This window comes from Phyllobates terribilis, unplaced genomic scaffold (genome assembly GCF_046119375.1).
Source record: "Phyllobates terribilis strain yellow unplaced genomic scaffold, ASM4611937v1 Scaffold_13__5_contigs__length_258822181, whole genome shotgun sequence".
In the NCBI taxonomy this organism is placed as follows: domain Eukaryota; kingdom Metazoa; phylum Chordata; class Amphibia; order Anura; family Dendrobatidae; genus Phyllobates; species Phyllobates terribilis.
In genome coordinates, this window is record NW_027362773.1 from 111,276,577 (window position 1) to 111,301,780 (window position 25,204).

Below are 25,204 nucleotides of genomic sequence, written 5' to 3' on the forward strand. Positions count from 1 at the left end.
CTGCGTATACACCTTGCAACACCCTGAGGGTTAGTCACCCTGGGAACGCCCATAGGGGTGGGAAAAACAGGGCGAGAAAGATTCAGGACTCTGTGTCCAGAAGGAAGGCAGAAGGTAAGTGGGACATATCCCGTTGTTCGTTACTTCTGACATGTGCTGTCTTCTATAGTGACCAGACGGTAACGTAAGAGTCGTTATCTCATAAGAATGTACAGACGTAATGATTGTCCCGCAGTTCCTGTACTCCACTGCTGAGTAATAAGGAGTTTACTCACCGAACAATATTTCTGAGGTTTTACCAAAGTTCAGCTTGGAAGTATTAATCTTTCTGCCTTCACTGTAACGTGACTCTCTAATCCTGTCCCTAAATTCAGAACAAGCATCTTGTACATAGGAAGGGGTCAGGCTGGAATTAACGGCATGGACAGCACATCCGAACCCAGTGCTACAAGGTACGGTATCACATTAATGTGTTCTTGGTTGGGTTGCACGATCATCGGCGCCCTTGTTACTGCTGCAGTATAACGGAAAGGATGGGGAACGACTAGTTTCCTCTTTCTAATGCTGACAGCATAAGTGGTTCTCCGAATTGCATATCTCTTGTGCATATTCAAAGTTTGTGGGACATAGCCAAGCAGCTGCATGCAGCCTTACATCACCAAGCACAATGTCAAGCGTCGGATGGAGTGGTGTAAAGTCATAAAGCCGCCACCACTGGACTCTGGAGGAAACGTGTTCTGTGCAGTGACTGATCACACATCTCTCTCTAGTGTCTGATGGATGAGTCTGGGTTTGGTGAATGCCAGGAGGACATTACCCGACTGCATTGTGCCCGCTGTACATTTTGGTGCAGGAGGATAATGCTATGGGCTTGTTTTTCAAGAGTTGGCCTCTGCCCTTAGTTCCCCTGAAGGGAAATCCTAATGCCCCAGCAGATGACATTGTGGAAAATTAATCTTCGACTATTGTGGAAACAGTTTGGGGAAGACCCTTTTCTGTTCCCCATGCACAAAGTCTATAAAGGCCATGGTTGGGGGAGTTTAGTGAAGAACATGACCATCCGGCCGCACAGAGGCCGACCTCAACACCTTTGGTATGAACTAGATCGGAGATTGTGATCTCGGCCTCTTCCCAATATCGGTATCTGACCTCACAAATATTCTTCTGAATAAATGGATAAAAATTCCTACAGACTCACTCCAAAATCTTGTAGAAATCCTTCCCAGAAATGCGGGAACTGATATAACTGTCCAAGTATGTAGAATAGGAGATCGAAAAAGCTCCTGTGGGTGCAATGTGGTGGGTACATAATTTTGTTAAAGTTAGCTTGGTCTGAGTACTCAGTAAATTGACAATATTATCCAGTATTATTCAGAGTATTTGGCCCTTGGTTGATGTGCTGTTTGGGCCATAATACGGCACCACCTCTCATATGGATGCCTAAGTGGGGGTCCCCTCTATGTCATCCATATGCCCCATTATCGCATGCGGACAGGTGTTGTCTCATTAAACAACTCATTTATAGAATTATCATCTTCAACTTATAAAAGTTGAAAAATACAAAAAAACTGTTGCAAAAAAACCCAAATTGAAATAAAAAATAATTACAACTTTTTTAAAAACTGCAAACACTTGGAAGATTGTTTAGTCTCTTCTTCCTCTTCGGGGCAGGATGCTACCAGGATTGAAAATCACAGACTTGGATTTAACCCCCAAGATATATATATATTTTTGAATTTTCCTCTTTGTAACATATATTTATAATTTCCCAAACCAGATGTAATGAGGAAACAATTAAAAGAAAATTTTGGGTACTCACTGTAAAATCTCTTTCTCGTAGCCTTCATTGGGGGGGGACACAGGAAACCATGGGACTAGAGCCTGTGGCTCAGTAGCTTTACTCGAACCCACAACCTTCAACATTACAGGCAGGAGCTAAAGCTACTGAGCAGCAGGCTCTGGTCCCATAGTTTCATGTGTCCCCCAATGTCCCCCAATGAAGTGATAGAGAAATACATTTTTTACTAACTTGACAGATGAAGAATCATGGACTTATTTATTGGTATTTTTATTTATGGAAAAATGTTCTGGGAAAAGGGATTCTAGTTCCCGGTTCAAAATATCTAGATATCTAGTTCTCAGTCCCATATGAAAGCAGCTTAATATACCGGAAAGATATAACGTCTATGCACATGTTGTAGATCAGTAGAATTTATGCTAGGAACCTCGAGCTGCAAGGGAAAATGCGGTCCATGCAGTCACCATAGTTTGTAATATTTGCTGACTTGGAACCTGTCTCTCTTTGCAGTACATGTGAACCTGTATATGATTATCCACACCAAAAAAACTCCCGTTCCCCGTCTCCCAGAGGCTCCCCAACATCTCTCAGTGTCTCTGAGAGGCTTCTTCTCACGCAGAGCGTCTGGCTTCATCTCAGTGTAAATTCGGCCACTGCGTTACACATTCTGCAGAGGGAGCCCCCCGGGGTAAGTACAGTACCTGCCTCTTGGATTTGGTCTTTATAAAAGATTCAATTCAGACAGACGCGCTAAGAGGGAAAGAGGAACGGCTATTCTTGAGGAATTCTTAAGTGGAGTCTTATTGGCAAATATCCATGGAAAAAAGTGTGCAACTTCTATCCCAAATTCTGTCTCGCAAGTGCCACCTAGAGGAGGTAGCCACCCTACTATAAATGAATGTTTGACCCTTTAATGAGCTTTGCAACATGACCAGGGATAATACCTAAGCTAGGCACTATAACTGAGCAAAAATTTTGCATAGACCCAGGTTTGGCATCCACGTTGACACCTGTGGCATCCAGACCAGGGCAGTGCAAACGTCCTCGGCCGGCACTCGATGGCCAGGATCTGGGGCACCTCTTGTGATTGCTAGAAATAATGTCCAGTGACATCTAGTCACGAGGTCTCAAGAGACGTCATGAAACGCATCATGTCGTGATGACACAGGAGCCTAGGTGCCCAGGTTGCCGGCAATCGATTGCCAGCCGAGGAAGTCCGCACTGACCACCAGCACCAATGTGGACATCAGACCAGGTTCCTGCTAATCTTTTTCCTCAATGCTACCAGGCATGATCCATCTATAGACAGCTGTTTATTGGCGTTCTTCAGCGTAGAGCAGTAGGTGACACTTGCTAGAAAAATTGTCATTACTTCTGGGAGAGAGCAAAGTTTTCACACTGCAGAAACTTTGACTTAGAAGTTACACTGGATAAATAGGATCAATGTAAATACTGATAGCCTACATAGGAGACCAGAGCCTCATGGCAAAGAAAAAATCAGGTGCTACTTGATACCGTTCCACACCTAAAGTCCAACAAACCTGGAATGGGGTACTTATCTCCATAGATGTACCCCCCCCCCCAAAAAAAAAAAAAATTCTAAAAGTTGATGAAACTGTTTTGCAAAATTTCTGAAGAATCCAACATCCAACCATTTCACTGCATCAGTGATGGTAGAGGTGTCGGGCAAGCAGGAACCCCTCTAACTTCCACAGACTTTAGCATCCATTACTTATATATTACACCTTAGTTTTATATGGAGCCATAAGAGGGCTGTCATAGATGTACTGGAGCCCAATGCTGTGCCCTCTGCACGTCCTCAATGTCATACGGAAGCAAAAAGAATAAAAAAAAAAAGTGAGAATATTTTTGTAGGTATGGAGTCTGGTGGTTGTTTTATGTTGGTGCACGAATGCTGTACTGTTCTGTACTAAAGAAGTCATACATGCTCCGAGCCCATGTACATGTCCCTCAACATACATGTAGAGGGGGATTTATGGTGACCATGGAGAAATAACTAGCACCAGTGTAAAGGTACACACGTGGTCAAAATTGTTGGTACCCCTCGTTTATTGAAAGAAAAACCCACAATGGTCACAGAAATAACTTGAATCTGACAAAAGTAATAACAAATTAAAAATCGATGAAAATGAACAAATGAAAGTCAGACATTGCTTTTCTGCTTCCACAGAATTTAAAAAAAAATTAAACTCATGAAATAGGTCTGGACAGAAATGATGGCACCCCTGAAAATAATGTGACAAAAGGGACATGTTAAATCAAGTTGTGTCCACTAATTAGCATCACAGGTGTCTACAATCTTGTAATCAGTCAGTGGGCCTGTATATAGGGCTACAGATACTCACTGTTTGGTGACATGGTGTGTACCACACTCAACATGGACCAGAGGAAGCAAAGGAAAGAGTTGTCTCAGGAGATTAGAAAGAAAATTATAGACAAGCATGTTAAAGGTAAAGGTTATAAAACCATCTCCAAGCAGCTTGATGATGTCCCTGTGACAGCTGCACATATTACTCAGAAATGTAAGATCCATGGGACTGTAGCCAACCTTCCTGGACATGGCCGCAGGAGGAAAATTGATGACAAATCAAAGAAACAGATAATACGAATGGTAACAAAAGAGCTCAGGATAACTTCTAAAGAGATTAAAGGTGAACTTCAAGCTCAAGGAACATCAATGTCAGATCACACCATAGTCGATGTTTGATCCAAAGTGGACTTCATGGGAGATGACCAAGGAGAACACCATTGTTGAAAAAAAATCATAAAAAAGCCAGACTGGAATTTGCCGAACTACATGTTGACAAGCCACAAAGTTTCTGGGAGAATGTCCTATGGACAGATGAGACTAAAATGGAAGTTTTTGGCACGGCACATCAGCTCTATGTTCACAGATGGAAAAATGAAGCATATCAAGAAAAGAACACTGTCCCTACTGTGAAACATGGAGGAGGCTCTGTTATGTTCTGGGGCTGCTTTGCTGCATCTGGCACAGGGTGTCTTGCATCTGTGCAGGGTACAATGAAATCTCCAGACTATCAAGGGATTCTAGAGAGAAATGTGCTGCCCAGTGTCAGAAAGCTTGGTATCAGTCACAGGTCATGGGTCTTGCAACAGGATAGTGACCCAAAACACACAGCTAAAAACACCCAAGAAGGGCTAAGAGGAAAACATTGGACTATTCTGAAGTGGCCTTCTATGAGCCCTGACCTAAATCCTATTGAGCATCTTTGGAAAGAGCTGAAACATGGAAAAGGCAACCTTCAAACACGAGACAACTGTAGCAGTTTGCTCATGAGGAGTTGGCCAAAATACCTGTGGAGAGGTGCAGAAGTCTCATTGACAGTTACAGGAATCCTTTGATTGCAGTGATTGCCTCAAAAAGTTGTTCAACAAAATATTAAGTTAAGAAGAACCATCATTTCTGTCCAGGCCTATTTCATGAGGTTAATTTTTTTAAAAATTCTGTGGAAGCAGAAATGCAATGTCTGACTTTCATTTGTTCATTTTCATAGATTTTTAATTTATTATCAGATTCAAGTTATTTCTGTGATCATTGTGGGTTTTTCTTTCATTAAACGAGGGGAACCAACAATTTTGACTACGTGTGTATATGAATCGTAGATTCAGAAGCCTAATGGACCCAAATATAGTCAATAGAGTATGTTAGGCGCCACAGCAGCAGCACTGTCTGCAGAGAAAGTTTAGGCAAACCAGTGGTCAATCACCAGTGAGGGAGGAGGGGTGGATCGCTGCACTGAGCCTCTTGGTTCCACCCAGGGTGCACCTAGCACCATAATTAGCATATTTGATTAAATTTCAGCTTTTGCAAAACAGAGGCAGCAATTATAACACTAAAGGCGCAATTTTTATAAGGACTGTAAAACCTACGAGGCTATGTGCTTAGTATATGGTGTCAAGATGTGCTGACAGAATCCCTTATTCACTTTGGAAAACGCTATTTACCTGCAGACATTAATTTGGAAGGTGATAGTGTTACAAAGCTGCCCGTCCGCCTTACTAAAAGTGCGGCTACCAGGAGAAAATTAACTTATTTCTTCCCGGCAGCCATTAGCTTTCAGTCAAAGGGGCGTGCATAGTCATTGCATACAGAACCACGCTCACTATACTGTGAATGGCGGCTGTAAGCACGCCCCGCTACTTTGATTGACAGCTTGTTCTGTACAGATGCGCTGCATCAATCAAAGTGCTGGGGCGAGCATACAGCCGTTGCTTGCAGTATAGTGAGCAATGCTATATGTAGTGACTGTAAACGCTCCGTGCACACCCCCTTGACTGAAAGCCAGCGGCTCCTGGGAGGAAATAGGTTTATTTTTTCCCAGTAGCCGCACTCTTAGTAAGGCGGATGGGCAGCATTGTAATGTATTGATCTGCAGGTAAATAGCGTTTTCCAAGGTTACCGGTTCCCTTTAAGTAACAGACCAGAGCCTAAGTGATTGGTTTTTTTTACCTAATTTCTGATAATCAGTGTTTCCTTGTTTGCTGTATTCATGTATAAATGAACTGACCAAAAATTTTAACTTACAGACTTTTCTTGTAAGGAGATCAAACACTCGGCAGCAGCTGGTCCTGTGTGTGCGGTTATCAGACGATTGCGGGCCAAGCTTCATTCATCAGTCGTATATACATGAAGGACCCTCGGGTAAGCTAACAAGCAGATTTAAAAAAAATATTGGGGTGCGCCCAAAAATCTTAGCTGCAACTCCTTATCAGGGCTGGTCTTAGACAAAGTGGGGCCTTAGACAAAAGTTTAAAGTGGGGCGCTAAATGCTCACATATGGCACCATCACACTCAAGCATTTCGGTTGCATTTACATGCGCTGAGTTCAACGAGCACGATCGACAATACTGAAGTTGTTCGGCACTTGTGTACCAGCCTCTATACAGTCTAACGAAGAATGATGGGCACAGAATGATCACTAATAGATCAATCTGTCCCCATATTGTATCATGTTATCGGCAGCACATCTGCAGATTACACCGCGCGATGTGCTGCTGAGGACAATGATTCTTGTTCCGCCATAAACAGTCCAATCATCTGATGAATAGGCAGCATTTTGCTCTTTCGTCGGGCGATTGCTGAGATGTTTACAAATATGAACTCTTATCTGCGCTGCCCAGATTTATAAATGTGGATGCTACATACACATACATATGTATACACACACATGGCACACAAGCATGTATACACACACATAGCACACAAGCATGTATACACAGAGCATATACACACACATATATGTATGTATTCACAGAGCACATACACACATGTATACAGAGCACATACATATACATATGTCTTCACATATATATACCACCAAGAGTCAATACATTCTAGACTAAACCACATATCAGACAGACACACACACATGTCCATTCACATCATTGAGCTGTCTGTGTCATACAGGACGGGTCCTCCAGATAGAGACGCTCTTTGTAACCACTTATACTCTGACCAAGAGATGAGGATTCTGAACATGGGAGTTAAAGGTGTTGTCCGGTCTAAATTGATAAGTCTGCAGTCACTCTGTGTGACTGCAGACTTATGAATCCCCCCAGCGAACGAACTGAGCGGTGCGATGATTCACCGGTTTTTTAGCCAGGAACGGTGGTGATTTATGCGTTATACATAATCCCAGACAGAACCCATCTAGTGGGAGCGACCTTGCTACATACACTTGTGTAGAGCGAGGCCACACCCCGTCACTAGCCATCCAGTTGGCGTGGCTATCTAGTGGCTCCTCCAGTTTGCCCCCCCCCCCCTCCGCCGGCCCTGCTTCTTATCCAGTGTTCGGTAAGTGTGGAAGACTAATATGCCAAATGTTGCACATTGATGATGAAATGTTGCATGAATTGCAATTTATCTGAAGTTTTTGCGCAAAATGTAAGCTTTTAAATATGTCTATTAGTACAACCCCTAATGTTAGAAAAGAGTGGGAGACCAAAGTGTGAAATGTTGCATGTTAATATACAATTTTGAGCAAATTGTGACTTTTTACGCTTATTTAAAACGGTTGCATGTATTTGATCCATGCCTCTTGGAATATGCAACTTTTTTGTGTCTTTTTTGTAGAAATGTAATCATATGTCGTACTTCACTCCAAAACGTAAAACGTACTCCCTTTTCTCACCATTATTAAGTTTTGCTTCTTAAAAAATGGTGTCATAAATGGAGTTAAACAGTGATAAATTTGGCTCAGGCATTTATGACAATGAAGCTTATCCTTATAAATAAACACAACCCAGTCCATATTTCATAATAGGATTTCTCTCTAGCAATAAAACTCTTCTATAATAAGGTAATCTATGGAGTGGTATAAAAAACAGGAGGACAGTGCAGGTCCACAGCAAGCTTTGTATACAACACAGATCTTAATCAATGGTACTGAGCACTAAAAACAGTATGAACAAAAAATATGCACCCTGACTTTGGTAGGCCACAAGGTGGTGCTATTACTTACGCATATATATTGGCAGGCCACAAGGTGGTGCTATTACTCTCGTATATATATTGGCAGGCCACAAGGTGGTGCTATTGCTCTCGTACATATATTGGCTGGCTACAAGGTGGTGCTATTACTCTCGTATATATATTGGCAGGCCACAAGGTGGTGCTATTACTCTCGTATATATATTGGCAGGCCACAAGGTGGTGCTATTACTCTCGTATATATATTGGCAGGCCACAAGGTGGTGCTATTACTCTCATATATATATATTGGCAGGCCACAAGGTGGTGCTATTACTCTCGTATATATATTGGCAGGCCACAAGGTGGTGCTATTACCCTCGTATATATATTATATTGGCTGGCCACAAGGTGGTGCTATTGCTCTCGTACATATATTGGCTGGCTACAAGGTGGTGCTATTACTCTCGTATACATATTGGCAGGCCACAAGGTGGTGCTATTACTCTCGTATATATATTGGCAGGCCACAAGGTGGTGCTATTACTCTCGTATATATATATTGGCAGGCCACAAGATGGTGATATTGGACATTCCCAGTCCTAGTCCTTTCTTTTGTGACACCGCTATCATGTGTCATAAGCAATAATCACAGCCTAAGAAAACAGCATTTTTCACAATATAAAAAAATAATTAAAATATATGTGTATAAATGTATATACTCAAACACTGTATGTTATTTTTTATTTCTTTCATGAAACAATTATTCGATCTCACAGCAATAATGACGGCTTGAAAAAAATGCATTTTGCAGAATATAGAAAAATGAATATTAATAATATAATATAATAATTCCCCTGCTCCTATGTATGCTGTCATGTAATGCTCTGCTGACCCATCTCTCTGGTACATGCTCTGCATAATTCCCCTGCTCCTATGTATGCTGTCATGTAATGCTCTGCTGACCCATCTCTCTGGTACATGCTCTGCATAATTCCCCTGCTCCTATGTATGCTGTCATGTAATGCTCTGCTGACCCATCTCTCTGGTACATGCTCTGCATAATTCCCCTGCTCCTATGTATGCTGTCATGTAATGCTCTGCTGACCCATCTCTCTGGTACATGCTCTGCATAATTCCCCTACTTCATCTGTCCCACTCCAATCAATATTCACATATGTTTGTCCCTTCCCCACTATATACCTTATCTAATTTTTAGAGGTGCTAAACTGCAGAGACTAGAGTCCTGGCTCTGTCTTTGATCACCCAGCCATCTCCTGTTGAAATGACCAGCTGTTAATTTATCCACAAGCCGTTCCCACAATGCCCTTCACCTGATATAGTTTAATGTGGCCTATATGACGCGCCCCCTGGGCCAGTGTTGTTAGGGATACCCGGAGCCGGATCAGATGGGGGTTGTAGTCTCCGAGTGGCTGTGACCCGGTCCGTGCCCAGGGTGTCAAGCTCAGTGTGTGGCAGTCCTTACTGATGTTACTAAAGTTCTTTATGTCGACTACGCCACCCGTTGAATTGCGGTCACTACGGCCGCCGCTGCAACAGGGTCCACTGAGGCTGATGATGTGATTGCAGCTTAGGTGGTATAACCCCCAACGGGAGGGGTATAGCCTCAGGGGGTCAGGTGCAGAGGATGGTGGTTGTGGAAGTGCAGGGAAGATGGTAATGAGAGTCAGAGTCGGGTTGTGCAGTTCAGGGTTCTTTACTTACTGCTGTTCTTGTACCGGTCACTCCGGCCTTGAGTGACCACCCGAGCCGTGCTGCGTCCACCAGGTCCTGGACTCGGCCAACCCCCAAGTAGTTCTGGAGCGTGGTTCTGAGCTCCCTTTCTGTCCTGTCCTCGTCTCTGGCCTTCCCCACCAGGGATCCACCTATGTCCGGCTCCCTCGGGCCTCTTGTTGGGTAAACCCTTGCCTCTGGGTTCCCTGACCCTATGCGTGGTCTGCCTTCCGGGTGGATTTGGTGGGTGGCCGTGGCAGATGCTGCCCACGGCCTCCGGTCTCTGGCTGAGGTATGCTGTAGCCCCCACCAGTTTGGGATCCGGTACCCTGTTGCCAACTCTTCACCCTGTGGTTGTATTTGGGCTCTCAGAGTTCCTTCTTTCTCCCCCTCTGGGTCTTTCGTTCTCTCCTCTCTCACTCTGGGCCTGGGGCTGCTCTGCTCCTCTGCTTTCTTCCACTGCTCTGCAAAGTCTTCACTACAACAGGCTGACTGGCTGCTGTCTGCCTGTCTGACCGACTTCTCACAGACTGACCCTGATCTTAGATGGTGCCCACCTTAAATACTCCCTCTATGTGTGAGCTCAGGTGACCAGCACCCAATGAGCTCCTAACTTTACCCAGGCTGCTCCCCCTATCTGCCCCTACACTACTGGGATGTACCACCCCCCTCCCACTCCAGCCAAGGACAGACTCGGTCGTACCTGCACATTATTAAGTGGGAGTACCATTGGTCTGTCCTCCGGAAATGGGATGTGTGTAGTGCATGCAGCTTTCTGAGCTCAGCTCCACACTCCATCCTTACCCGGGAGTGGAATACCACACCTCTGGCTGAGGTGCAATACCCCTGTAGCAGCCGAATCCTCAGGGTGCTACATATATATTTAGTCTCTCTGTAAGGGGTGCATGCGTCTTCTTGTGCAAAGTGGCTTCGGAGAGAAGTGGCAGTTATTTCAGAGGCAGTTAGTCAGGGCAGGAGTCAGGTAACAAACACTTTGACCACTCACTCTCTTTTAACTATGTTTCTGTTAGCTCTCACTTTTTCCTCTATAGTCCTCCACTTTCTAATAACCCCTCAAATCCCTACACCAAGTAAGAAACTCTTCATCTCTCCCTCTATCCTCCCCATTCATCTCACCTCCTCCTCCAAATTATTCCTCAACATTCAATCCTGGATCTCCAAACACAGACAGCCACCTCATGCTCTCTCCTGTTCCCACCTGCTAACACTTTCTCTGCTCCTCCTCACTGCTGGAGATATCTCTCCAAATCCTGGTCCTCCTCACCATATCCCCACAGTCACTTCTACCTCCTATCCACGACCTTCCTCAAACTGTCGCAACCCTTCTAACCTCATACCCATCCAACTAATACCCACCTCCTCAGCTATACTAACAGGAGCTCTATGGAACGCTCGCTCTGTCTGCAACAAACTTTCCTTCATCCACGATCTTTTCATTACAAACAAACTCTCCTTCCTCGCCATCACCGAAACCTGGCTCACCCCCTCTGACACAGCCTCCCCAGCTGCCCTTTCATATAGCGGATTCCACCTTTCCCACACCCCCCGCCCCAATGGCAAACATGGTGGAGGCGTAGGTTTCCTCCTATCAGAACTCTGCGCTTTCACCCAAATCCCACTGCCACCTTCCGTTACACTCCCCTCTTTTGAGGTGCACTGTGTGCGCATCTATTCCCCCTCCAACCTCCAACTGGCCGTCATTTACCGACCACCAGGGCAAGCCACCATCTTCTTAGACCATTTCACTACCTGGCTGCTTCACTTCCTTTCCACTGACATCCCCACTATCATAATGGGTGACTTCAACATCCCCATTGACACTCCCCACTCGTCTGTCTCTAAGCTCCTATCCCTCACTTCCTCCTTTGGACTCACTCAATGGTCTTCCACACCCACCCACAAAGATGGCCACACACTGGACCTCATCTTCACCCGCCTATGTTCCCTATCTAACCTCTCTAACTCACCACTCCCTCTCTCTGACCATAACCTCCTCACATTCTCTACCCTCTCCTCTCCGGGTGCACAATCCCCACTCCACAAACTCACACACCCTCGCAGAAATCTCAAACACCTTGACCTACACTCTCTCTCTGAATCCCTCCTTCCTCTAACAGACATAAATTCCTTACACGATGCAGACGTTGCTGCTGCTTCATATAACACCACAATAGCTTCAGCTCTAGACTCAATCGCCCCTCTCACACACACCACACCTTGCACATTCAACAGGCAACCCTGGCACACTAAACTTACCAAAGAACTGCGCCGGGCCTCCAGGGTTGCGGAGCGGAGATGGAAAAGGTCTCACTCCATCGAGCACTTCATCGCATTCAAGCAATCCCTCACTAATTTCAAGTCCGCACTCACTACAGCAAAACAAACCTACTTCTCATCTCTCATATCCTCCCTATGTCACAACCCTAAACAGTTATTTAACACTTTCAACTCTCTCCTTCGTCCCCCAGCACCTCCTCCCTCTTCTCTCATCTCAGCCGACGACTTTGCCTCGTTCTTCAAACAGAAGATTGACACCATCAGACAAAACTTTGGCCTAAAGTCCACACAACCCCTCCTCATATCTACTCAACCCTCCTCCTCCAAACCCCACTTCTCCACCATTACAGAAGGTCAAGTCTCCTCTTTACTCTCCAAATCACACCTCACCACCTGCGAACTTGACCCAATCCCATCCCACCTCATCACTAACCTCACCACAGTCTTCATCCCAACCCTAACCCACCTCTTCAATCTATCACTAACAACCGGAGTCTTCCCCTCATGTTTCAAACATGCCGCAATCACACCCATCCTCAAAAAGCCCTCCCTTGACCCTTCCTCTCTGACTAGCTACCGCCCCATATCACTCCTCCCCTTTGCCTCAAAACTTCTAGAACAACATGTCCACCTTGAACTGTCCTCCCACCTCTCCTCCTGCTCCCTCTTTGACCGTCTACAATCTGGCTTCCGACCGCATCACTCGACTGAAACTGCCCTGACCAAAGTCACCAACGACCTACTAAATGCCAAATCCAAGCAACACTACTCCATCCTCCTCCTTCTGGACCTGTCATCTGCCTTTGACACAGTGGACCATTCCCTCTTACTCCAGATTCTCTCATCTCTTGGCATCACGGACTTGGCTCTATCTTGGATCTCCTCATACTTAACAGACAGGACATTCAGCGTCTTCCACTCACGCACCACCTCCTCATCTCGCCCCCTATCTGTCGGTGTCCCCCAAGGTTCAGTTCTAGGACCTCTGCTCTTCTCCATCTACACCTTCGGCCTGGGACAGCTCATAGAGTCTCACGGCTTTCAGTATCACCTCTATGCCCGCGACACACAGATCTACCTCTCTGGACCCGATATCTCCTCCCTACTAACCAGAATCCCACAATGTCTGTCCGCCATCTCATCCTTCTTCTCCGACAGATTTCTAAAACTCAACATGGATAAAACTGAGTTCATCATCTTTCCACCCTCTCATTCACATCCCCCATCCGACCTATCCATCAACGTCAATGGCTGTTCACTCTCCCCAGTCCCACAAGCTCGCTGCCTTGGGGTAACCCTGGATTCTGATCTCTCCTTCAAGCCACATATCCAAGCCCTTTCCACCTCCTGCCGACTCCAACTCAAAAACATCTCCCGGATCCGTGCATTCCTCAGCAAAGACTCTGCAAAAACACTAGTGCATGCCCTCATCATATCCCGCCTCGACTACTGCAACCTCCTGCTCCGTGGCCTCCCTTCCAACACTCTTGCACCTCTCCAATCTATCCTAAACTCTGGTGCTCGACTAATCCACCTGTCCCCCCGCTATTCCCCGGCCTCTCCTCTCTGTCAATCCCTTCACTGGCTCCCCATTGCCCATAGAATTCAGTTCAAAACCCTAACCATGGCATACAAAGCCATCCACAACCTGTCTCCCCCATACATCTGTGACCTAGTCTCCCGGTACTTACCTGCACGCAACCTCCGATCCTCACAAGATCTCCTTCTCTACTCCCCTCTTATCTCCTCCTCCCACAATCGTATACAAGATTTCTCCCGTGCTTCCCCCCTACTCTGGAACTCTCTACCCCAACATATCAGACTCTCGCCGACCGTGGAAACCTTCAAAAGGAACCTGAAGACCCACCTTTTCCAACAAGCCTACAACCTGCAGTAAACACCACTGCACGACCAGCTCTACCCTCACCTACTGTATCCTCACCCATCCCTTGTAGACTGTGAGCCCTCGCGGGCAGGGTCCTCGCTCTTCCTGTACCAGTCGCTGACTCGTTTTGTTAAGATTATGTAAATGCTTTTGTTATGTATATCCCTATCACATGTAAAGCGCCATGGAATAAATGGCGCTATAATAATAAATAATAATAATAATAAAAATAAAACTCTCTCTCTCTATATAAAGTTTTATTTATATTATTATCTTATTATTATTCATATATATATATATATATATATATATATATATATATATATATATATATATAAAATACATCTATATGTATATATATAGATTTTTTTATGAATTAATTAATTTTGTAATTTATTTATTTATTTTCCATTACAGACTTAGATACAGATCTCACCAACCTCTGGTCACGTCTTCATTGCTTAGTAAAAAATCTAAATACGAGCTTTTTATAATATTTTTTGTATTTGTTGCTATGGCTGCTGGGTACACCACCAAACGACCTCCTGGGGCCGCTATTGGAGACCCATCATTATAGCCCCAGCCCCCCTGAGGAAGCCAGTCATGGCGAAACTTGTTGGGGTGGTTATGTGACTATTTTAGATAGCATTAGTGAAATCTGTGTGTATTCTAGCGAACAGTTACTCTGATTAAGCCACTTCCAATCCATGAACTGCAGTCACCGTGGAGATAGCATAGCTTTAGCAATGTAAATCAGATTGATCAGCGAATCATACAGATCAAAGAGATTATAATTGCTATAGAAATAACACAGACACACTGGTGTTATTTTAATCTGAATTACCACTTTTTTAAAATAAACAATAAAAGTCATGTTTTAATGCAGCCCTTAATTAGAGCTTATTTACCCTCTGGATAATCTGCCCCATACATTGCTTATATCGGCAACCCCCAGAGCAGATTACAGCAGATTGATGGCGGACCCCCAACGATCTGATATTGGTGACCTATTGTACGGAGAGGTGATCAATTTGTACATTGCGGACGAACCCCTTTAAAACATATGGACATCATAGACAGGTTCCTCTGCCCCCCCCCCTTTATTAGCCAAAGTAGCGTAATATACAGGTAAAAATGCAATAGGTCATTTGAGTTTAGTGCCATTATATCCCTCCCTATCAGTGAGTGACTGTACTAACCCTACTACTTATCTAAGAAAGGAACTATATTCTATATACTCTGTACATCTGCGGCTTGTGCTGATACTGGTGGTTAATGTTCAATGTAGTCTTCAACTCTTGACATTCTTGGATCCTTGATTAATCAGAAAGGAACACAATCAAGTACCTAAGATTGTTCACTCCATGTTTTTTCAATATAGTTGGGCTATACATCTCCTCTTTATCGCTACTACCTCTTCTGTCCTGCCACCTAGGTGCATTTAAAAAGTAACTAAAAGTTTAAAAAGTTTAACTGTAAACAGATCAGTGGGGGTCCGGGAAACTGAAAACCCCCATATAACTCAAAAAACGTCCCGAAAAGGGCGCAGCTCAGGAAGAGAGGACAGGTCTGGCTGAGCGCGCACACAGATCGGAGCACGGACGCAGCTGAAAGCATTTACTTTCAATTTTCTTTCAACTCTGATAAACTGGCATTAGTTTATCAGTTGTGAAATTTCTGGAAACCAGAAGCAAAAATCTGAGCACAAAAAAAAAAGAAAAACAGTTAGGTAAAACTTCCAAAAATTTTGAAAAATTGCAATGTTTGTTACATTTTTCCTGGTGGTGTTTTCTTTTTCTTTAAAAATATACCACCCCCCAAAAAAGTAGCAGAATATGATTTTCAGTAGAGCGTAAAAGACGTAAACCTGTTAAACGCCAACCAAATGGCGTATTATAGTAAGCAAACCCTTCTAACAGAAAAATTGTGAACAGAACCTGAAACGCTCTATTACTTTGCTTTTTGTCTCCATACAGGTCTTTGTCTGGAAAATTCTCCTCTTACCTTTCCGGATCTTATAAAGCTTGTGTCGTATTACAGTACTGAAAGGTGATTTTTGTTATCCACTGTCTTTCCTTCTTACCATTATTTGCTCTGGTTTAGCATATCTTCCCCTTAGATTAATAATAAAAAGAATAATGATTTTTATTTATATAGCGCCGACATATTCGACAGCACTTTAGAATTCATTGGAGACATGTATAAATAATATCAGACATTACAGAGTAATAATAGGGGAGTGAGGATCCTCCTTACAATCGATGAGGAAGTAGGGGTGATACAAAAGGTAAAAAAATGCTTGTATTGTATCGAGCAGTCTTCTTTTACATTAAAAAGTCAGTTTAATTTTTATCTACTCAATCAATAGTACACAAGAAAGTAAGCGACTTTGTAATATATCTTATCACAGAAATCTGATGCTTTCTCCTCTTGGACTGATCTTTCACTCTCAATTCATGGGTAAAATCTGTATTCAGTGAGGACAGATTTTTAAAATGATTGAGCTAGGAGATGACAGTTGGTGCTCGTAAGATTCTATGGAAAGGGGAGGAGCTAGAGGCAGACACAGAACATTCTACTGCAACTTCTCCTGAAATGACAGATACACTTTAAATAAGGGTACAGCTGCATTGACCGGTCTCCAGCCAGTATCTATACAAAGTGCTACTGAGTGCATGGAGGGTGTGGGAACAGATAATAGAAAGGGTTAGATTCTGATAACAAAAAAATGTAGGAAAGGAGAAATGAGAAAGGTTAGAATAATGAGGTGATGTGATAGGCCTGTCTAAAAACACACGTTTTTTGGATAGACTTAAAACTGTGGACACAGAGAATCAACCGCCTGGGATAGTGCATTCCAAACAACTGGTGCAGCACGAGAAAAGTTGGGAGAGGGAGGTTTGGATCCTGGAGGATGTTAGTCTTAGATAATTAGCAGAATTGAGAAAAAGGTGGTAGACAAAAATGAGGGAGGGGATTTGGGTGGTGTAGGCTTAAAACTGTGGACAAAGGGAATCAATCGCCAGGGGTAGTGCATTCCAAACAACTGGTGCAGCACGAGAAAAGTTGGGAGAGTGAGGTTTGGATCCTGGAGGACATTAGTCTTAGCAGAAGGTGGTAGACAAAAAATGAGGGAGAGGATTAGGGTGGTGTAGCCCTTATCACTTTCTAGCCTATCTTTAAATATTTCATGGACATCTAAACAAATAATGAAAAAAAATCCCACTGATAATTTATCTAAAATGTAACTGTCCTTTCAGGTGATTTATCACAATAAGTTATCTGTGTATGAAGAATAAGACTATTTCTGGCCATTATATGATGTTGCATCCCACATTATTTAGCAGCTTTCCCCTCTGCAGTCTCTAATCACTAGAAGCCTCAGCAGCTTCTTCTTTCTCCCTCTAGTTTCCCTTTTCTCCATAGACTTTTAAGCAGCATCTGTTTTCTGATCCCTCAGTGAACACAGAACTGAAGATAGATTTGAGTAGTTTTTGAGAATGATCAGTGCGGGAAAGAAATAACTAGTGGGCAAAGAAAGAGGCTTTTTTCTGTAGTAGGATACAAAGTCCTTTAAATCAACAGTACAAGTGAAGTTAAGAGGACCTGTCACCAGGTCAAAAGTGGCCAGTTCTTTATTTTGTTTTATTCTGCTACTCTCCTAAGTATTCTACATTTTTTTCCTTTTTTTTTCTTAAATCTGCCATGTGGTTCCAGAGATATGTTTTTTTTGTCTTAATATTCAGGGGAGCAGTGGGAATAAAATAAGAGCAAAACAAGCCACTTTAGACTGGGTAACAACAGGTCCACTTTAAAAAAAAAAAAGTAGTTACTCTTTAATACATCTTTACGTTTTTTTATGTTTAAAAATATTGTCTTTTTCAGGGACGTTCTACCTTATATGCTTAGACTTCCTGCAGCTATAGAAAAAGTAACTTCACGAAAACAGTTAGAGGCCATTTCCCATTTAGGACATGGTAAATATTTTATTTTGTTATAGGAAAAAAATTCATTATTGTTGTTATTGTTATTAATATATTGGTATATCATTATTAATATTTCTGTATTTTTCAACTTTTTTTGCTGCGGCTCAGAGTTTTGGAATTCCTCCCTTAATGCTCGGAATTATTCTTCGGCCTCAACAGCTACTTCCTCTGCTGCACTGTCCCTGAATCTTCTATCACCAGACCTACCAGACACAATTAGTCCAGCTATTATCCCATCACTGAAAACTCGTAGCCCCAAAGAAGTTTCCTTAGAAGGAAAAGAGGGGGCACTCTTCTTCGTAAACCCACTCTTCAAATCCAAAGACTCTGGGGCACTCAAGCGTTCTCACTTCCAGAAAAGCATTAAAGTCAGGGTATCTACTGAAAATTCTGGTTCTCTCTCTCCTCCTCTAAATTCACCACCACCTGTACCATATGAAGAGTCTGTGAAAGAAGAAGATGAAGAGACATCAGTCAAAGCCTCAGAGGTCAATGGGGAAGTGCAGGCCCAGGAGGTATCAGAAGACCAAGAATATAGAAAACCTCGCTCATCTCTTAGACATCGCCTGAGGAAGAGCCTGAGCAAAGGCAGCCGTGACCTTGGACTTAAACTGTCACCGATGCGTTCCAAAGATGCAGGAGACTACAATGTTCCTACTTCAGCTGTAAGGGTACAAGAAATCAAGGATGGAAAAGAGAACCACATAAATGGGGGGCATCCTTTAGAAGAGCAGGATAGTGGTTCCGTTAGCAGCGCAGAAGATGGGACATCAGAGGACGGAGGAAAGTTTTCTCCTCAACTTACAAGAAGGAAAAAAAAGAAAAGTGGCCGTTCCTCCTTTCGAGCAGTCAGTGGAGCATTCCTGTCCCTTTTATCTCCAGAACGCAAGATGATTATATTCATCGAAGAAATGGGCAAAGATGTTACCACTGAATTTGGGAAGGAACTGCGGGGTTTTCTTCAGAAAATGGATATCAATCCAACTAAAGATAAAAATGAGGAGGAGGGAAAACATTACCAGAGCGTATTAAGGGAAGTCAGAGCTTTCATGGATAAAATGAAGAATATGCTGAGAGAAAGTGCAGAAACCCACCTGGAAGCACTTACATCTGATGAACAAGGTGAGAAAAGTCAAAAACAGCTATGATGGTGGTGGACCTATCTATTACGAGCTTATTACACTATTGTGACTAAGCCTCAGTGACCACATATGGATTACTAATGAATTGCCGTACTGTGATTGTACTCACTGTGGTTTCTAGTTGCAGGCACATATGCAGCAAGACACTTTACCCTGATCCGTGTTTGGTTACCACTGTTTGTCCGCACATATACTGCCACTCTTAGGCTCCTTTCACATCTCATTCCAGAGTTTCACTCTCTTGTAAAATTTACTACTTTACACAATTTTTTGTTGCAAATTATGTGTCACGGGGATACCGCAACAGAGAGCGGCTAGAAGATTGCGGTATCTGGTTACACAAACTCCTGCACGGATTAGAACTTCTTCACCATCCTATTAAACAGTGCAGGTTTTCCTTGCTCTGTCATTGCAAGGGCTAATCAGCTCAGTTGATCTCCTGGAGTTCTCCATCCTGAATTGCCTTAGCTGTTCTGTGTTGGCCACTCCCCTCTGGTATATATGCTCGTATATATGCTCGCCATTGACACTTGGGTGTTGCCAGTGATAGTTTTTCCACTTTTTGGTTTGGAGTTGAATGAGAAGATCAGTGTTTCGTGTAGGCGGTTGAAGAGTTTTTCTGGAGATTTCTGCATGGAGTTGGTTTACATGTTTATCATTATCCTCTCCCATTTGGTTTGTGCCTCCTATTTCCCACTCTGTTGTTTTGTGAGTGTATTTGTAAGATTATAGTTCTCTTTTATCCCTGTCTGTTTACCCCTGTCTGTCTGGTTAGTATTTTCCAATACACTTCTGCCTCACACCTCCCAGGGTGAGGGAGGGAACAGATAAGGGATAAGATAGGAGCATAGCAAGGTACAAGACCCCGGCATCTCCACCATCCGGAGTAATCCGGGGGACAGGGATAGCCTAGGGTGCCCCTACTAGTTTGAGAGATCGGATAGGTGCACACAGACCCTTGTCACTACATGACATTATGATGACTGTTGACCGCGCTCGGCCATGCCCTCTCCTGTTCGAAAAGTTGGTGGAACTGGCCAAGACCGACGTAAAGCAACCAAAAATTGCAATTTTTTTTACAAAACTACTGCTTAATGAACAAGGGACATAGATTTTTTTTAATTTAGTTAATTCTAAGCCAAAAGTAAGAACTCCATTGATATATCGATGTAAAAGTCTAACTGCTGTAATGACTGTGCTCATGTACAGTGCTGTAAACCAAACATCCCCCTATCAGATGTTCTGTATTACAGTATAGTTGTTCCATGAAATAGTTTCTGTTCTTTAACCTCTTCCCACCCTGAGCCATACATTTTCAGCACAACCTGTAGGGCCTCACTGCAAAGCACCGAAAATGGGCTGCCGTTGTTGAAGGGTTAGATATGACATTGCTTAGTAGAGACGGGGTTTCATTATGGAGATTAAGGGCTCATGCACACAACAGAATTATGGCGCCGTTTTAAATGTTGCTGTATTAGGACTCCCATTGAGGTGCATCTGCCCTTTACTGTAACTCTTCGGCTCCAATCATGCCTGGAACCATCCAATTTACAAGTTGGGTTTGTTTAAACTCTGCCCCTTCTCGGCCAAGGACACGGCTAAATTTGCGGGGACTGTTCCAGGCATATTCAGGATGGTTGGCTTGTATGTATTTTGGATTCTGATCAACCTAGAAATGGTACAATTCTGGTACATGTAGATGATGCAGAGGAGGCAGGGAAGAGCCAGGATTTTGTGTAACTTAACTTTAAAAAATTTTGTTTTGTGTATCTACAGTAAGTCACACAATGTGGCAAGACAATCTCAACTCTACATTATATTTCAGAACGTGTCTTAGAAAAATCACTGCATCGTCTTATCTTAAAGCCTCTGAGGACGTCTCTAGTGTCTGAAATTCAGAGAGGAATGGAGGAGAGTGAAGAACTGGAAAAACTTGGGAAGAATATGCAAGCTGTCAAGAGAGATGGGCCAACTCTTCTCGGAGTGAAGCTGAAAGCTCCTGTGGTTCAAGATCTGGAGAAAATTCGTCAAAAATTGCTTAGGATGCAAGAAAAATATTCACCCGTTGATAAAGTTCGTATGTTGCTACAGGCATGTCGGGGCGTTTATAGGAGCATGGACACACATCAAGGTAAGATACATACATGGCCAAGGTGAAAAAAACCTACTTGTGGCTGACATTGTACGTATATTTCCACATCCAATGTCAGATCAGAAAGTTACATTAGAGATACGAGACAAAGAAATGTTAACCCGTCATGAGTTTATTCTTCATTGACCACTGAAAATCCTTGAAATAATGGTGGAATGTATTTTTGCTCTTGTCTTCTGCAGATGATGCGTGCGGAGCCGATGAGTTCCTCCCTGCCTTGTGCTATGTCTTGGCTCTATGTGACGTGCCTTACCTTCTGGTAGACATTCACTACACCACAGAACTTCTTCCTCATGAAGCTCTCATAGGAGAAGGTAGGAATCCTTGTCACTACTAGACCAAATTCAGACACGTCCATATATCAACGTCCAAGTATGGACCACGATTTCACAACTGACTGTGAATCTACTGACCCAAACACCAAAGCCTCATATATGCAGACTAGAAGACCTCCGATCATTCTAGAAAGCATCGTCCACAATCGGTGAAGATAGATGGATATCTTTAAATGTTCTAAACTAAGAGCTAAAGTAATGACTTGGGGACCACAAGATTTTTTTTTTGGACATATAGACAGGGCCCACTCTTGCCTTCAAAAAGCCTAACTTCACCTTCACCAATTAACTAGTTGCTTATAAATTACTTCTGTCTTTCTGTGTTTAATAGGAGGATACTACCTTACTAGTGTTTCTGCCGCTCTTTCTGTCTTGTCCTCACTACACACTCACCCCCAGGATGCTGGACTATCGTTAAGTGAGTGGCATCGAAGAAGGCAAGGTCTTCCATCTCTCAATGACCTGCAGGTATTTCACTTATGCTATAGGAGCTATACTATAGGCTCTTGATATATATATATACAGTGCATTCATCATATCTTGATGCGAATGTGTTGGAAGCAGGTAGAATCAGCAAGCATAACAATTTGAGCAACTTTGACAACAGCCAAATTGTGATGGCTAGACTGGTTCAGAGCATCTCCAAAAACGGTAGGTCTTGGGTGATGTTCCCGGTATGATGGGGTTACCACCTTCTAATAGGTGTCCAAAGAAGAAGAACCAGTAAACCAACGACATGGATGAAAAACTGTTGCAGTGGGATTTAATCTGAATATTAAAAAGGACCTATCACTTGCCATAAATAAGTAATTTTGTTTTACCTGATGTAAATGGCACGGTTCTCCAGAATCCGGTGATGTTTTTCTTTTGTTCCTGTGCCTCTCCGTTCCTGAGATATGGCAACCTCTTCCCTGTATGTAAATCTAGTCTTATTATCTAAGTGGGTGTGGTCGTCTAGAAGACTCCTATAAAGAAGAGTCAAGGCAACGTCCACAGTTGGGGAAAAAAAATAGATTTATATAAAGGAAAAAGGGGTCAATATCTCAGGAACGGAGAGGTACAGGGAAAAAAAGAAAAACCATGCCGGATTCAGGAGAAAAGCGGCATTTACACCAGGTTAAAAAATATATATATTTATAGCATGTAAAACGTCCCCTTTAAGTACGATCTATATGAGAAATGTTCAAAGTAGTTTATCAGTCAACTGGCTTTCATGGAACCAGTAGTCCACTGTGCACGATCATATTTCTAACGCTTTTGGAAAGCGCCGCACAATTATCGCACATTATTTGAGAATTAGATGTGGAGTAACTCATTTGCCTGTTCAGAAAAGAAGTTTATGTTTGTCCTTATAATTCAGATACAAGTTAGTATGTCGTATAGACAATTTATTTTTTAATGAAAAAAATAAGCAAAAAAGAACTATAAAGAAAGAAGTGTTCTTGATATCTCCTGGAGTTTTACTTTGCTCCTATCCTTTCTTGATGCATATTTTTGTGATGTATTCTATATTATTTACATGTTTAATATTATTTGATGTCTAAGAAAGTGTAATTTTAAGATTTTTTTTTTTACAAATTGGAACATAAAGCAATAAAAAAAATGATATCATCTTCTTTTCAACCTCAGAATTTTCTACGAGTTGCTCACCAAGATCCAGTTAATGGCTGCACTACAAAGACTATCTTACTGAAGCCATCACAGACTGTGGCTGACCTCACCCGTCTCTGTGCGCTCAAGTTTAAGCCTTCTAACCCAGAAGAGTTCTCCATTTTCTTGCATTGCGGTGGTGATGAAGAAAAAGAGCTTCCACCGGACGCATTGCCGCAAGAGATCAAAGCAAAGCTGAAGGAATCTGCCTCCAGTTTCTTCTTCTGTTATCAGCGGCTGGACGAAAGGGACAGTGCGAAGAATTCTCTAACACAAGATTCGTTGGGCGATCCTCGGAGTGCTACCTATTTATCAAAGACTTCTATGTAAATTTTTGCCGTAGAGATGTGGTCATTTACCATGCGCCTTCGGGTTACAATGTCATGAAAAAACCCAAGATTGGAATGATAACATGAATGTTTCCATTGGCGGTTATATCCAATTCTATGGCATCTTTCGGTGATATCATCACTGTTTACGTCACACGGATTCTTGCCGGATTTCACAATTAGGGAGATATATAAAAATATCAACCGTCACCACAATCAACGTCTCTATCATCTAGGCCTTCTGTTCACTGACTGTTACTCATTTTACTTTCTAACCTGGCACCGGAAAAAAAAAAAATGACATTATCTCTGCAGGATGCTATCTCACATGATCAGCACTTTGGACTTATGGAATATATGCAGTTTTGCACATATTTGACTTTACATATGGAGTGGTCAAAGCTACGTTTCCTAAAATGTAATTAAAGGAAATGTGTAATCAGAAATTCTGTATTTTTTTTTTACATTTTCACATCACAATTCACATTAAAAAAATCTTGCAATTTTCATAGTGACTAATTTAAAACTCCTGCTGTTTAGCACATGGACATAAGCAGCGGTAGACTTACTCAGATCCTCTCTTTTATACAGATGCCTTCTGAGCTTCTGATCTGGGCAAGGGCTATTGTAAAGGGAAGAGGTGAGCTGTGACATCACCTATTGTGAATGGTGAATCCTGTGTTATTTACTGTATATAGAGGTGTTATCAGTCATTGTACAGGAGGAGGAGGTGAGCCGTGACATCACCTATTGTGAATGGTGAATCCTGTGTTATCTACTGTATATAGAGGTGTTATCAGTCATTGTACAGGAGGAGGAGGTGAGCTGTGACATCATCTATTGTGAATGGTTGTGTAAATGCTGGATTCTGTGTTATCTGCTGTATATAGAGATGGTATCAGTCATTGTACAGGAGAAGGGGGAGATGAGCTGTGACATCACCTATTGTGAATGATGGATTCTGTGTTATCTACTGTATATAGAGGTGTTATTAGTCATTGTACAGGAGGAGGAGGAGGTGAGCTGTGACATCACCTATTGTGAATGGTGGATACGGTGTTATCTACTGTATACAGAGGAGTTATCAGTCATTGTACAGGAGGAGGAGGTGAGCTGTGACATCACCTATTGTGAATGGTGGATCCTTTGATATGTACTGTACAGAAGTTACCATTCATTGTAATCCTGTCTGTGGTGATAATGAGATTGCGGAAAAGTCTTCTGTACAAAACGTGAAGTGTGAGACCATTATAAGGCTTAGTGATCAAAATTGCAAAATTTCTGCTTTTTTTTTTTTTTTTTTTTAATATAGTGATTCTGATGACACCTTCCCTTTATGATTGACATATAATTGATCCGCACTTATTACTATTAATTTGCAGTTCCTAAACACTAGTTGCAAACACTGAAAAACGGCAAGAAAATTAGGCACAGTCATGTTCTA

At 42.7% G+C, this 25,204-nt stretch overlaps 1 protein-coding gene across 1 annotated transcript; it reads left to right on the forward strand.

Moving 5' to 3' along the window:
* RIN1 (Ras and Rab interactor 1) lies at positions 1–25,201 on the forward strand. The gene is made up of 11 exons (XM_073658425.1): positions 1–114; positions 375–452; positions 2,309–2,486; positions 6,368–6,482; positions 16,143–16,215; positions 18,052–18,143; positions 18,261–19,274; positions 21,120–21,425; positions 21,629–21,760; positions 22,113–22,249; positions 23,411–25,201. Exons 2-11 carry the CDS (start codon positions 421–423, stop codon positions 23,759–23,761), a joined length of 2,430 nt encoding a protein of 809 aa, XP_073514526.1. The 5' UTR covers positions 1–114; positions 375–420; the 3' UTR covers positions 23,762–25,201.
* The last annotated feature ends 3 nt before the right edge of the window (positions 25,202–25,204 follow it).

Bases quoted from the DNA above. Each gene is read 5' to 3' on its own strand.
- RIN1 (XM_073658425.1), top strand. From the start codon at position 421: ATGGACAGCACATCCGAACCCAGTGCTACAAG. The intron at 453-2,308 runs GTACGGTATCAC...CTCTCTTTGCAG, and splicing joins TCCGAACCCAGTGCTACAAG to TACATGTGAACCTGTATATG. The intron at 6,483-16,142 runs GTAAGCTAACAA...GTCTCCATACAG, and splicing joins TATACATGAAGGACCCTCGG to GTCTTTGTCTGGAAAATTCT.